The sequence below is a fragment of the Oratosquilla oratoria genome, chromosome 11 (assembly GCF_046742065.1).
Source record: "Oratosquilla oratoria isolate Oo_2021 chromosome 11, ASM4674206v1, whole genome shotgun sequence".
In the NCBI taxonomy this organism is placed as follows: domain Eukaryota; kingdom Metazoa; phylum Arthropoda; class Malacostraca; order Stomatopoda; family Squillidae; genus Oratosquilla; species Oratosquilla oratoria.
Window position 1 is genome coordinate 20,650,082 of NC_134787.1, and position 15,580 is coordinate 20,665,661.

General features: G+C 38.3%; 1 protein-coding gene across 1 annotated transcript; it reads right to left on the reverse strand.

Annotated features, from left to right (window-relative positions):
- Nucleotides 1–303: 303 nt before the first annotated feature.
- LOC143029638 (tetratricopeptide repeat protein 27) lies at nt 304–14,741 on the reverse strand. The gene is made up of 2 exons (XM_076192415.1): nt 14,610–14,741; nt 304–5,870 (listed from the first exon to the last, which is right to left on the reverse strand). The coding sequence occupies exons 1-2, from the start codon at nt 14,689–14,691 to the stop codon at nt 3,436–3,438; spliced, it is 2,517 nt and encodes an 838-aa protein (XP_076048530.1). The 5' UTR covers nt 14,692–14,741; the 3' UTR covers nt 304–3,435.
- Between the last annotated feature and the right edge of the window lie 839 nt (nt 14,742–15,580).

Genomic DNA, 15,580 nt, shown 5'->3' on the forward strand with positions numbered 1-15,580 from the left:
CTTCACATCCTTGGGACATGAGATCTTTCTTAATTTGCTCCCATGACCTCTTAAAGCCCTCCCAGGAAATCACTTCTGTCCATGCAATCTATCCCCATTAGTGACTTGAATATTGTAATAATGTCACCTCTTTCTCCTTAATCTGCCCTTTGTATTCTCTCAATCTTGTTTATATCCTTCACTCTGTGTGGGGACCATCTACTGACGTATCAGGATTTCAATGTACAATACAATTTTAACATCTTTACAATGAAATTATAATTACATGTTCTATCAAAAATGAATTATGAGGGAAAGTTAAAATCAGTTATTATTTATTTATTTGTCAGTCCACAGATACAAAATCACAATGTTCTATTAGGGTAAAAACCCCTGTTGTCATACTAAAGTATATATAATGTCACTGAAGCATATAATTACAGGTAAATGAAAAAAATTTACCCAAGTAGAAAAAATATCTGACATCCTTATAACAAAATACACTTCTAAGGTTACATACATTCACTATATACCAATATCTACATTCAGAAACTATTTTCTCAAATGACTACCCAATAGCAATGCTCCTGCAGCTTTTTTTTTACTTAGACGAATGAAATATGAAATAAATCTTAAATACTGATTTAAGTATAAAAAAGGTTAAGCACTAACTGCTTATACTACAATACCATAACCATGCTTATGTCCATAATTCAAATATTACCTTAAAGATGTACTTAGGTTTCATATTATTTTGGCAAAGATCATAAACTTCCTACTGACTATTCCTTAGTTCCAATAAAATCAAGCCTAGTCCATCTAGGACGACTACCTCCCCATATCCCCTCCCAACAACTTTATGCGGTTTTTTATTAATATAAGTTACTGTATTAAACCTACATCAACCTTTTCACTATGGTGATGACTCTCAGCTAAAAATTTCCTCAACAAAATATCTTCAGGGTTTTACAGAACCGATGAGGTCATTTGATAGTTTTCACCTCTTCACTAACGTGTCCTTATGCTGCATAAAACTACCCGACATTAACCTGAATAATTTCTGCTGAGGACATCAAAATGTCAAAAGGGTTCACAGTGCTCTGTGAGGTGGAATGTCCTGAAGTTACTGCATAATAGGGCTTCTTCAATTTAAATAATCTGTGCAATGTAGTATACAAAATTATTTACTACAAAATGACTAAATGGAATAAACTGGCAATATTTTTGTTAACCTTTTAGATAAGCATACTTCATGTTTTGACATTAAAAGAAAATCATAAAACCATGCATTTTACAAAAAGGTGTCCAAGTATACATCCACATCACATACAAAATCCATTTAACTACCTTTCTCATCTCAGTGCCAGTCCCCAGTCATTCTACTTGGGTAAAAAAGAATGCAGCAAGGCACAGATCTTACACAGCAGAGGCCCAATTTTTCCCCAGTCACCACTTGATTCACCAGCCAGTGTCAGCTATCTGAAAGCTGCAGGTTTTCTGCAAGAGAGACCATGGGCAACAGATTGGTTGATTAAATTTGATCACCAGTTTCAATTTCTCCTTAGAGGCACCCACAATCACAGTTGCATCTGGAAATAACAACAGGATCACTTCCCACCTACCAATTCCAGACCTATGCCTTATACCCTTGCAGTTATCTCCCCTATCATACCTCTCATAAACAGCCAAAGTGACTCCACACAACCTTAACATAGGTCCTCACCCACATCAAACCTTTCATTCTCTCTATTCCTAACACTTGTATATGCCCTACTGACTTGGCTTTACCACAGAATTCCCCCTTTCAGCAAGGACTAGGAAGGTGTCCACTTAAGACACCTGCAAATCCATGAGAGCCCCAAAACATCCTTATCTTTTGGTAAACACTCTACACATCTATATTACTACTAAAAATTAATTATCTATGCACCCACTCCCCATACTATTATCACCACCTCATTTTGTTTCTCTCATACTCTTGACTGGTTATATTGAAAGCCAACCCAAATAATACCCTTCATATTCAATCTCTATTTATATAAAATGACTACTTCTGACCATCAATTATTGCATTTTTCATTTTCAATTCATGACCTAGAAAACACTTGAAATGTGTACAAACTGGTTAGCACCTACTTGACCAGACACCTGATCAAAACAAAGATGATGAAAATTGTTGTTAGAGCCCAGTTGTCATCCAATCAACTTCTCTTACATCATGACACAATCCACTAATGTTTTCTCCACTATCCTACAACCAATCACCCTGGTCTATGTATAATCATGTCAAATATTTTTTCTAAGACACTGAATTCACTAAGTAAAATATTTCTTCACCTGTATTCACTATCTTCAGATCCCTTTCAATGTACATTTAACAGCTTCTGTCTTCATATTACTCTATCCACTCTCTAGAATTTAATCACCAAATACTACAATCTTATTCCTTCCAGGATTCTCCACTTTTCTTGTTGTCAGGACCATACACATTCACAAACACAACATACCTATTATTTTTTCCTATATCATCCTTGATGACACTTCCAATCAATCCCTTATAAGGGAGGTAGCCAAAGTCAAAGGCATAAATCCATTCCCACCCATTTAATTCCCACACTCCTCCATTCCCATTCACGATCCCTTCCTCACTCTTTTCTTGGATCCTCCTGGATGACGAGTCATCCCTGCATCTTGTCCACTGTCCTGGGTCGGAAGCAATGCAGCAAGACACAGCACATCCACAGCAAGGCTGCCTCATTTAATCGGTAACCCTCTCCCACAGAAAAAGAGAAGAGGGAGAAATCCCTTCTGGCTGCGTCAAAATATCATTCACACAACTCCCTCACCCCCACATTCCCCACCCACTCCCTTCCATGTATCACAACATTCAATCATACATCTCTTTTTTCCCAATATCTACCTACCACAATTCCAAACTCAAAACTCACCTTTCCCTCTTGGTTTAGTCCAACTCAATATTAACACATCCATCTTTCTTCTTACAAACACATTACCAATCTCTTCCCATTTACTTTCACTTGATAAAAAAAGATGCCTTGGCATTAATATTTACTATCACTTAAATATATATCATGGAAAACAATTACAGAAGTAGGCCATGGATAACCCACTATGTTTAGGAAAACAAGAAACGACTAGATTGTGAAGCCTGGAGTTATAAGATAAAAACAAGACTAAACAAAATACTGTACCCATAATATAATACATAATGTGCTCAATCACTATTATTTTGATAGTCTGGTAAGAAATCACAAAGTCTGAGAGGCACAGGAAAGGCATAAAGAGTATAATGCGTAATTAATTAATGACAAACATTTTCACTTCCAGAGCTCTTTATTGTGCGTAATGCCCTTAGTTACACATTCTGTAATAAACTTCTCCATAGACATACATGAGCCAACTATCACAACTCCATGGCTTCCTGTGCATATTCCATTACAATTTCAATGAGTCCAGAACTTTCACAAGTTCTTCTAACCCATTTTCAACTTGTTGTAGGGGTTCTTTAACATCGTCAACCAATTCCCCAGTGGAAACATTAATTTGACTTCGTTTAGTGGCAGTGATCACAGCTTTGACAGAAAGTCGTACACCGCTTAAGTCTGCCATAACAGTTTTGGGACCTGTTCCTGCAACTGTCTGCATAGAAGCATCTAAAAGCTTTTTGGCCCGGAATAATACACCTACAACCGATAATGTGTCTTTCTCCCAAGCTCCTCTTTGTGTGGCAGCAGCCACAGCCTTCTTATACTGTTGCATTGCCATGTGCCGTGTCTCTGGTGTTGGCTCTGTATGATTAGATGTCAGGTCACCATAGAGTTCCCATAGATCGGGATTAGTAGGCACTTGACTTGTGAGACGACCTAGGAGTTCAATACACCGTCTAAATAAATTCTTCATTTCCCGCCCATCTGGATCTACCTTCTCTTCAATAATATTCTTGACAATTCTCCCAAGAATTTCTGTATCAACATGCTTTTCTTTGTGCTCTAATATAGACTTGTAGGCATTGAGTGCATGTTCCATATAGCCCAATGACGTACTTATCAACATAAAGTTATCCCATACTCGCCAGCTGTCAAATCTACACCTTATTGCTTCGTGTAGTGACTTCCATGCTCGGTGTGTTTCCCCCAACTTTAGGTATGCTTGAGCCATGTTATTCCAGACATCAAAGCATTCTGGTTCAAGGACAGAGCAGGTTCGGTATGCCTGTGCACAAATCTGCCATTCCTCAGCTTGAAGAGCTGAGTAAGCCAATCTTTGCCAGACAGGGAACTGTAGTCTATTAATTTCTAAGCTCTTCTGATAATGATGGATGCTCATTTTATAATTTCTCCTAATGTAGTAATAGTTACCCAAACATCGCTGAGCCCGTGCACTCTTCTCATTGGAGAGTTTCCATGCCTTGTCGTAACATTCCAAGTCATCTGTGGCATCTCCAAGTAAACACCATAGCTTTGGAGTCTCTCCTTTTTCTAACTGCATCCGAACTACCTCTGCTGACCTTTGGCGCATTTGCAGCTCATTGTAACAAGTGATAACATCTTCCCAGAGGTGAAGTCTCTCAAATATTTCCAAAGCAGACTTGACACACCCCAATCTCATGAGCATACATGCTAGCTCCTGCTGCAGCTCCCAGTGTGGTAGAGTCTGTGATGCATAGAATATTTTTAGCCTTTCAAATCTCGATGGCTCTTCTCTGCTGACCGATGTTACAAGTTCCTCTAACTGATTCATTGCTCGTTGCATGGCACGATTTTCACCTGCCTCCACTTTTGATCTCATTATTAATGCAGACATCTGAAGAGACCAATTTTTGGGATACTGCAAGAGAGCTACAAGATATGATTTGGTCTCATAATTAGTCTGTACATCAAGAGCTTGAGCACGTCTCCGAAGCATCAGCTGAGCAAGAATAAGAGCTTGTTCAATGGGCCGCAGATCTGGAACTAAGTCTTCATCCTCTTCGGCATACTTGACTCTGTGCAAACGTGTGTCTTCTTCCAAAAGAAGATCTGCAGGAAGGTCAGTTGGAAGTAACCTCTCACCGGGGAGTTCTTGGGCCATGACAGGTTGTCCTTCATATGCCACTTTGAGAACTAGCTGGGCTTTGTCCTCTTGCTGCCACTTGGTTCTTTTTCCTAAGGCTCCTGTAAGACTAAATGTAATACCTAAAGCCTTTTCTGCTGTTCTGAAATGGTTTCCTGCTTTGCCTACATCATAGTAATGCAAGTGAACATATCCTGCCTCTAGGTGATACAGAGCTGTTAAGTCACGAGAAATTCCTAGGCTGACCAACTTCTCATTATTTTCGACATCATTCAAAGACTGTAACACAACTTCATATAGCTTAGGAGATCTTTCATCAGCCACTCTCTGGTGTATGTATGCACATCTGAAAGTCCACCATGAAATACTGTTGCAGTGAAGCAGCAATTCCTTCATGTCAATAAGAATGGTGCGAGCCACTACCATGTACTCTGGACCCCTTGCAAATGTGTAGATACCTTCAGTATCCAGGAGCAACTCTTCTAAAGCTTCATTTCTGATATTTTCATCTGACTTTCCTTCAGAAACAAGACCCGGAAGTAGCTGAGAAGGGGGAGGTGCATTTACTGGACCAGTGAAGTTCTGCTGTACAAACAATTGCAGGCAACATATCCCAATACAAAGAATTTCATGATGAGCTTCTTTATCGCCATTGTGCAAGTACTTCATCAGACAATTCTTATAGTGAGCATTAATCGATGTTCCCTCTGGCCTGGGTTCTTCCGCACCTAGAGCTCTCTGTACAATTTCATGGCTGAGGGCTTCTACGTAAGATCCTATGGCAACCTTCTCTGCAATCTCCTTTGTCGGCCCTTCCACTGCAAAAAAATAAAGATGTACAAGTACTTTAGTGATGCATCTTTTTTTTACCTTAGACTTAAAGATATCTTAACCCTAAAGATACAAAAAATAATTTCTATAAAATTATACATATTCCACAAATATTAGAGGTCTTATATATTCACTTATACCATTCTGCATTTAAAAAAGTGATAGCAAGTAATTAACAAGATATGTTGCATCAAGTTTCACTGAATAGAAATGGCACCATAGTGGCTAACAACAGTCCTTGGGCCCTCCCATAGATCTCTCTGGGAAGAAAGCATCACTGTTGACTTTTGTATTAGTGTAGGACTCTTTTATATGTTCCCTGCATCCACCCAAAATGAGGAAGGCTGTGTTATGTCAGGACCAACCCTGGAACATCTCAAAGAATTAGAATGTCAACACACCACAGTTTCACCTACAATGGAACACAATTCTCCAACTGCATCCCAGCAAAACTCATGAACCTGAGTAAAGTATCATTTGACACTTTCAAACACCAATTGGATGCATGGTTGGTCAAAATTCCAGAGCAACCACCCACACCAGGATACCCAAGCTTCAACTCCAATAGGTTATTACACTGGGCCATAATAGAAACAGGTCAGATGGAGCAGATGTGTTTATTCGGAACTCCCTAGACTTCTAAACCCATCCCCCCCGCTTACCACTGAAGTTTCAGTGGCTGAGTTACTAAGTATTGCTCATAGGGGTGCACTGGTCATATCAAGGTAAGGTAATCCAAGAATTTTAAGTACATACATATAACAAGGCTTTTTCCCCCTTACAAGGGAGGTAGCCAAAAAGGAAAAGGCATAAAATCATTCCCACCCATTCCATCCCTGAATACACTCCACACCCCTCCACCCTCCCTCTTATCTTAGCACCTCCTGGATGACGGGTCATCCCTGCACCTTGTCCACTGCCCTGGGTCAGAAGCAGTGTCACAAGACACAGCACATCCACATGTCTAAGAGAAGTGCAAGACCAAAAAACAGAGGTGAGGGTGCAACTTTTGTAGATTATGAGAAGGCCTTTGATTTGGTAGAACAAATAGCAATACTAAACTTGTTATGCAAGCAGGGTACAAACAAAGAGATTGTAAGGGTTCTAGAAGAGATTTATGCAAAAGGTACCACTGCAATCCGACTAAAGATATAGAAAAGATCAAGATCAAGAAAAGAGGTATGGCGATACAATTTCACCCAAATTATTTACAGCTTGCTTGAGAGATTTTCAGAAGGTTGAGTTGGGAAGAAAAAGGTTTGAAGATTAATGGCAAATATGTGAACCACCTAAGATTTACAGATGACATCATTCTTATTTCAGAGAGAGCAGAAGATGTGCAAGATATGCTGAGTGATCTGAACAAGGAAAGTCTCAAAGTAGGTTTAAAATGAATGAGTAAAACCAAAGTAATGTTCGACACAAAAGCTCAAAGTAAAAGAGATTATAATTGACGATGAGAGTCCTGAAAAAGTTGAAGAGTACAACTGTTTAGGCCAGATGGTGAAAGTGACCAAAGATCATAATAATGAAATAAAAAGATGTATTACAATTGGTTGGAAAGTGTTTAGCAAGTATAATAAAATCCTGAGTCTCTCTACCTCTATGTCTGAAATGCATAAAATATATAGAAAAGATAGAGAAACTGGATGTAGTGGTGGTGTGGCAATACTTGTACAAAAGAACATTATGTCATCAGAATGGACAAATGAAGCCTTCAGAGAAAATGAAACAGTTACATGATAAAGATCAGGCAGAGTAGTACAGTATACTCTTAGGATGTAGTTACAGACCACCCAATGCCACACAAGAGTACAATGAAAGCATTGGACAGGGGCTTCTAGCTATGGGAAATGAAAAAGTTAGTCAAGTACTAGTCTGTGGGGATTTTAGTTTTAAGGAAATAAAATGGGAGCAGCACAAGGTGGAGGGTGAAGAAGTGGGATGCCAAGTTTTATGATGTTAGTCAAGATGCATTTTTGCACCAACAGGTCAGAGAATTCACCCAAGCCAGAGGAAGTACTAGATCTCATATTACAAAGGAGGAGCATGCCAACAGGAGAACTTTTGGTCCATATATAGGTTGGATGCAAAAAAAAAAAAAAAAAAAAAAAAAATCATAATAATAAATTGATAAATAAAAAATATAATAATGTAAATAACAAATAAAATACATAAATAAATGCATAGGTATAGTTAAATAATAATAAAAACAGGTAAATAGTAAATAATAATAAATTGACATATAATAATAAATGAGAATCAGACAAATGATAACAAAACAAAAACAAATAATATAAAATAAATTATAATCATTACAGCATCTTGCTGAGGTGTTTATCTAAAGCATTGCACTACCTGTGCAGGAAGTTTATTCCAAGGAAACAGTAGAATTAGAGTACATTGAGCACAAAGCTCTAATTGGGAATGGTGACCACAGTGTGTTAACATTCCACTTCTTGGTGGAAGGAATACTGGATGAAATCCAACATACTCCAATGAAATGCTTACAAAGGTAACTATGAAATGCCCAACAATATGTTTAATAGTGTTGAATGGGAAGAGGAATATAAAGAAAAAAAGTGTTAAAGACAAATGGCAATTCTTATTACAACCATACAATGCACTGATAGAAAACTGTCCAACTACTGCAATCCTCTCCAAGACCTCAACCCAAGTGGATGACTGGAAGAGTAATGAGCAAACTTGAGGAAATGGAGGTAGCTTGGAAGAGATACAGACAGAAGGTCAAGGACCCGATACAGGATGTATTGTAGGGAGGGAAATGTGATAGTAGTGAGGCAAAATATAGCTTTGAGAAGAAACTCTCTACTGAAGTACAAATAGATCTTACAGCTTTCTTTGCTTATGCCAGAGGAGGAAGTAGAACAGCTTATGTGCTCTGATGCCTCTCTAACCTCCTCTTTACCTAAGATAAGTTTTGCACTTAACAAGGAATTCCAGAAAGTATTCATTAAAGGAGGAAGTAATAATCAAATACCAGTGTTAAATAATAACATTTAGGGCAAGGTTCTGCAGAAGTGCAGATTCACTATAGAAGATATAAAAACTATGATTGGAAGCCTCAGATCAGAATAAGCACCTGGACCTGATGGAATACATCCTATGATTTGAATGTATTGAAGTAATGGAGTCAAAAGTGGTTGCTCCAGTTTAATGAGAAGTGTAAGATTATGCATATTGGCAAGAAGACAGACTGTGAATACTATTTGAGACAGAAAATATTACTAGTGATCTCAAGCCCTCAAGACAGGCAGATAAGGCACGTCTTGATGCAGATATGCTGATGTCCTCATATGAGACAATGGTAAGGCTGTCTTGAGTACTGTATCCAAGCACGGTCTCCATACAAGAGAGGTGACATAAAGAAGCTGGAACAAGTACAAAGATGGGCCACCAAACTTGTCTCAGAACTTAAATATCCATACGAGGAGAATAGCTAGACTGGGCCTCATCACACTTGAAGAATGAAGGACCTGAGGAGACACAATACAAATATTCAAAGTCCTGAGAGGTATAGATAAGGACAGGGGGTGAAGAATACCTACAGTTGGTTACCAGAGACTGCCACCCAGAAACAAGTCATAGCCTCAAGTTAATGAAACTCCACCACCGAACAGTATAGAGGAATACGTTTTTCAGTTCAAGGATAGTGAATAAATGGGATGGCCTCACTGAAAATGTAATCTGTAATCTTCAGCACAAGTGTTGATATATTTAAAAACAGATATGACCAGCTTAAGACTGAAAGACAGTTGAGGAGGCATCCTTTATGAGCTTTAAGCTCTCTTGCCTTTTACTTTCATTAAGGTAAGCATTTGACCATGGAGGGAGGAAAGCTGGCTGATCTTTGTAGAGATCCATCTCAGCTACATTAATTACAAACAGAATAACATTTCAAGAACAGTAAAAGAAATTAACATCAGTATATTATCACAAAAAATCAAGTTAACTAAGTTTGAGGGTATTTTTTTTAAGTGCACACCTACACAGTATATCATTAGAAAAATACATATTAATTTTGTAAATTATAATACATCAATGTAATCAATATTTTTCTTGGTGAAAATCAATATCAGAAAACATTGCTAAAAGCTATGCAGAAACAAAGTATGTCATTTCCTTGAGATGCTATCTTTGTTTTGATAGATTCAGAGGTCGGAGATGATGACAGCAACAACCTGATGACCTCTAAAATTTCAGGTACTGCTGTACTAAATGTAGGTTAGGATGAATTTATCATATCTTAATTTCTTTAACCTCCACCTCTGCCAAAACAAAGTTGGCATCAAGTAGTCAAAGTGGCTGTTTCTTTATAGCTTTTAGTAGCTTTTTCTATTATTAATTTCTGCCAAGAATAACATATATTACATTGATGTATTATTTACAAAATTATTATTTATTTCAGTATTATTTTAGTTGTGCACACCTAAGCAATATGGCATTAGAAAATTAAATATTAATTTTGTAAATTAAAATACATGAATATAGTATGCAATTTTCTTGGGAAAAAAAAAATGCTACAAGCATATCTACTAACAAACAAAGCTGCTAGGATATGGTACGGACACCATGCTGTCTGTCCAGCCCAATCACTGTCTGTTGGATGATGGTCTTCACATTGTAGATCGGGTATTCTCCAATTCCAGGTGATGTTAATAAGTGCTGTTACAAAAACAATAGGGCTTCTTTGGACTTTATGAGAGAACACGGGGTTCTGCCATCATCTGTTATTTGCCCAAGGTACAATAATAATCAGGCCATTAGCATCCATGATGACGACCTGGATGATCTTTGGAATTTGAGGTACCAAATTACTAAATATACATTAGGTTACATAGGTTAGGTTAGAATAGACGAATTTATCCTTTCATTTCTTTGACCTCGCCATCTATCAAAACAAACAAGGCGTTTAATTCAACCGCCACAACTTCATTCGTTAGTAAATTGGTTTCAGCAACTTTTTTGTTATTGATTTCCACCAAGAAAACTGCATATTACATGGATATATTATAATCTAGAAAATTAATAATTAATTTCCTATTACTATATTGCATAGGTGTGCACAAGTAAAAATTTTGTTATTATTTTTGTTGTGCACACCTACGCCATATAGCATTGGTATTATTTCAGTTGGGCACACCTATGCAATATAGCATTAAAAAATTAAATATAAATTTTATAATTTATAACACATGGACATAATATGCGGTTTTCTTGGTAGAAATAAAAAAACAAAAAAAACCTTGCTACAAGCAAATTTACTAATGAACGAAGCCACTAGGATACAGTATGGACACCATGCCCAATCACAATCACCCCAATACACAAAGGGCAAGGGCATTGCCAAAAACTACAGGCCAGTGGTATTAACATCCCATTTAATAAAAGTAATGGAAAGAGTAGTGCGGAAAGCAATCGTTAAATATTTAGAAACCATAGAGACATTTAACAATGGCCAGCATGGATTCAGACAAGGACGCTCATGCCTCTCGCAACTACTCGCTCACTATGATAGAATACTGGATGACACCAAAGATGGGGACAACGTCGATGTTATATACCTTGACTTTGCAAAAGCGTTCGATAAGGTGGACCATGGGATCCTTTTACACAAAATACGAGCGCTTGGAATATGCAGAGTCCTAGGTAAATGGCTACACAGCTTCTTATCTGATAGGAAACAGCGAGTCAACGTACAGGGAAATCCTCCACAGGCAAGCAGTGTTATTAGCGGTGTTCCCCAAGGTACTGTACTGGGTCCCTTACTGTTCCTCATCATGATAGGGGACATAGACAGAGACCTTAAACACTCTACAGTGACATCCTTCGCCAATGACACGTGTATCGAATAAAAGATCCGTACACAACAAGATGCCGATAACCTGCAGCAAGACCTTAATGAAATCCTGAGGTGGGCAGAGGAGAACAACATGGCACTGAACGGAGACAAGTTTGAACTTTTACGCTATGGTCACCATCTGGATCTCAAGAACTCAACAAATTACTATTGTGGCCAACAAGAGATCATGGCAAAGGATGTAGTGAAAGATCTGGGAGTGAGTATGAGCGGTGATGCCTCCTTCTATCATTACATAAACCAAACAACGTTAAAAGCAAGGCATCTATCAGGGTGGATCCTACATACCTTCCAGACAAGAAGTCCAAGATGTATGCTGACCCTGTGGAAATTATTAGTTTTGCCACACCTAGAATACTGCTGCCAGCTCTGGTCTCCCCAGAAAATATCAGAAATCATGGAGATTGAAGGGCCCCAAAGGACCTTCACCAACAAAATACATGGGCTCCAGGAACTGAACTACTGGGAGAGGCTGAAGGAGTTGCAGCTGTTTTCTCTTCAACGGCGCAGGGAACGCTACATCATCATCTACATCTGGAAGGTGTTAGAAAAGAGGGTGCCCAACACTGGTATTCAAGTAACAGTCCACCAAAGAAGAGGGAGGCTATGTTATGTGAGGACCACTCCCGGATCATCAAGTCCAGAATACATAACAGCTTCTCGTTCAGTGGGCCAAGACTGTTCAACTGCATCCCGCCTCAACTGAGAAACATAACAGGGGTGTCTCCAGACACCTTCAAAAAACATCTGGATATATGGTTGGCCAAAATACCAGACCAGCCGCCAACACCAGGATACACCAGCCCCAACGCCAATCGACTAATCGATTGGTCAACTGAAGTGAGGGAGCTGCCTGGTCACAGTGGGACCCCAGTCTAGCTGCGTCGATCACCGACAGAAGTCATCTAAGTGTAAGTGTAAGTCCAGTCATTATCAGATGATGGCTTTCACTTTGTGGACCAGGTGTTCGCCAACTCCAGGTGACGTTAATAAGTGCTGTTACAAACACAACAGGGGTTCCTTGGACTTTATGAGAGAACACGGGGTTCTGCCGCCATCTGTTAATTGCCCAAGGTACAATAATAATCAGGCTGTCAGCATCTGTGACGACAACAACCCAGATGATCTTAGAATTTGAGGTACCAAATTACTAAACATTGGTTAGGTTAGGTAGGTTAGAATAGACTAATTTATCATCCTTTCATTTCTTTGACCTTGGCACCTATCAAAACAAACATGGCGTATAATTCAACCACCATGACTTAATTAGAAAATAGGTTTTAGCAGCTTTTTTTGTTACTGATTTCCACCAAGAAAATCACATATTACATTAATCTATTATAATTTACAAAATCAATAATTAATTTTCTATTGCTATATCTTGTAGGTATTCACAACTAAAATTTTACCATAGTATTAGAAAATTAAACATTAATTTTGTAAGTTATAATACATGAACATATGCAATTTTCTTGGTGGAAATAAAAAACAAAAACCTTGCTACATGCAAATTTACTAATGAACGAAGCCGTTAGGATACGGTACAGATGCCATGCCAGTCCAGTCACTGTCAGATGACTGCTTTCATGTGGACCAAGTGTTCTCCAACTCCAGGTGACGTTAATAAGTGCTGTTACAAAGACAATAGGGCATCCTTGGACTTTATGAGAGAACACAGGGTTCTGCTGTCATCTGTTAATTGCCCGAAGTACAATAACAATTAGGCCATCAGCATCCATGACGACAACAACTCAGGTGATCTTTAGAGTTTGAGGTACTGAATTACTAAACATTGGTTAGGTTTGGTTTGAATAGACTAATTCATCATACTTTTACTTTTTCATCCGCATATCATTCAACCACCACTCGGTGGACAGCTTCAAACATGCACTGGACAGGTTCCTGCGGAAGGTGCCAGACGGGCCTCCAGTGCCATCAGTAGGTTCTCTCAAAACTCACTACCAGACCAACTGACCCTCGTGAGGAAGGACAACAGGACTGGCAGCAGCGGTAGTCCACTACGGCTGTGAGGATCGACCTCAGAACTTCACTAAGTAAACTAAGTAAATATCATTTGTTAGAAAATTGGTTTTAGCAACTTTTTTTGTTATAGATTTCTGCAAAGAAAATCACACATTATGTTGATCTATCATAATTTACAAATTTAATATTTAATTTTTTATTGCTATATCGAGTAGGTGTACACAACTAAAATTCTACCAAATTTTACTTTTATTTTCTATGGCTATATCGCCAGTTTGGGTGTACATGGGATTGATATAAATTGTTTTGCAGTGTTTAGCACCAGAGGAGTGGGGGAGCAAGTGACATTATCCAGACTGGACAACTACACTTGTCACCCAACCTCTTGATCTCAACTTTTAAAACTAGCTCCACATCACACTGTTTGGATCAATTCTGAAACCTAGTCTCCCATTTCACAGGGCAATTATATTTGATTTCATAATGCTTAGGCTATTTATTTACAAGTAAATGTCTAATAGAACCTGGTTTAACAACTAGTGCCCAATGTTTTTTAAGCGATGTCATTCCTTTGTAGTTCCGTGCACAAAGGCAGATACTTCCATTCCCAAAACCTGATGATGCACAATCTTACAAACCTCTAATCTTAACCCACAAGCTAAAGGGATATATTCGTATCTCCTATTCCTGTTAGACATGCATTACATATACCATTAAATGCTGAATTCAACACATTTGTTACCCATAAACCATCGGAGTTCGTTCATACGCCTCCAAGTTTCGGTTGTCATTAATGTCTTCCTAATTTGGGAATTACGAACTACCATATCTAATAAATCCCGAAACCCTTTTATCAACCTACATGATTCCCACTGTGGTTGGTGTTCGGATGGATCATCGTATAGATAGGCCCTTTCCACGCGTAGGAAAACATCTTCCTTCATGGCTCCACAGTTTTGACGAAAACACGTTTGGCGTCGAACTTGTCAACAATGTAAATAGTGTAAAAAAGTGGTTCTCAATACTTTAGTATAAGCCTAAAACATTTAACTTTTAGATTATTACCATACATATGATATATGTATTAGATTACTATGTATAAAAGTAAAACACCACTATAAATTGCACGCCTTTATTAGATCACATTCTTAAAATCAATAATTAGAAAAGTATTCAGTTCTACAGGTCATTTGTTTATTTAATCTGCCTTTTGTTTGAAGGGGGTAATGGAGAAATATATAACTGTTCTACCCAGTTTGTATGTTACATTTTTACCCCATATTATTCGATAGTGATGTGGTCCCATATCTATTTACCGAAATCCTAAAACCCCGCGAATTTTGAAATAAGTAATTTCTATCTTTTGGCCAACAATTCATTGGCGCTTCTATGTGGATTTTAGTGCGGTGTTACCGAGCAGATCCAAGTCTTGGACATTAAAAAAAATGAAGAAAATGAAGATCTACACTTACAACTTAAGAAGTCTCTCAGAAGACCACAGACTGGAGAGTTTAATGGAAGAACTAGGCAACACCAAGTGAGACATCGTAGGACTGAGCGAAGTCCGAAGAACGGAAGAAAAGCTGATACAATTACAAGATGGGCACCACCTGTTCTACTATACAGGTAAGGACAAAGAAAGATCTAGTGGAGTAGGATTCTTGATAAACCGAGAAGTTGCTGGTAACGTAGTCAAATTCAGTAGTTTATCGGACAGGGTAGCTCGGATTGTGATTAGGCTGTGTAAAGGATACACTCTAAAAATAGTTCAGGTTTATGCACCAACTTCACAGAGTTCAGACGATGAAATTGAGTCGTTCTATGATGATTTAA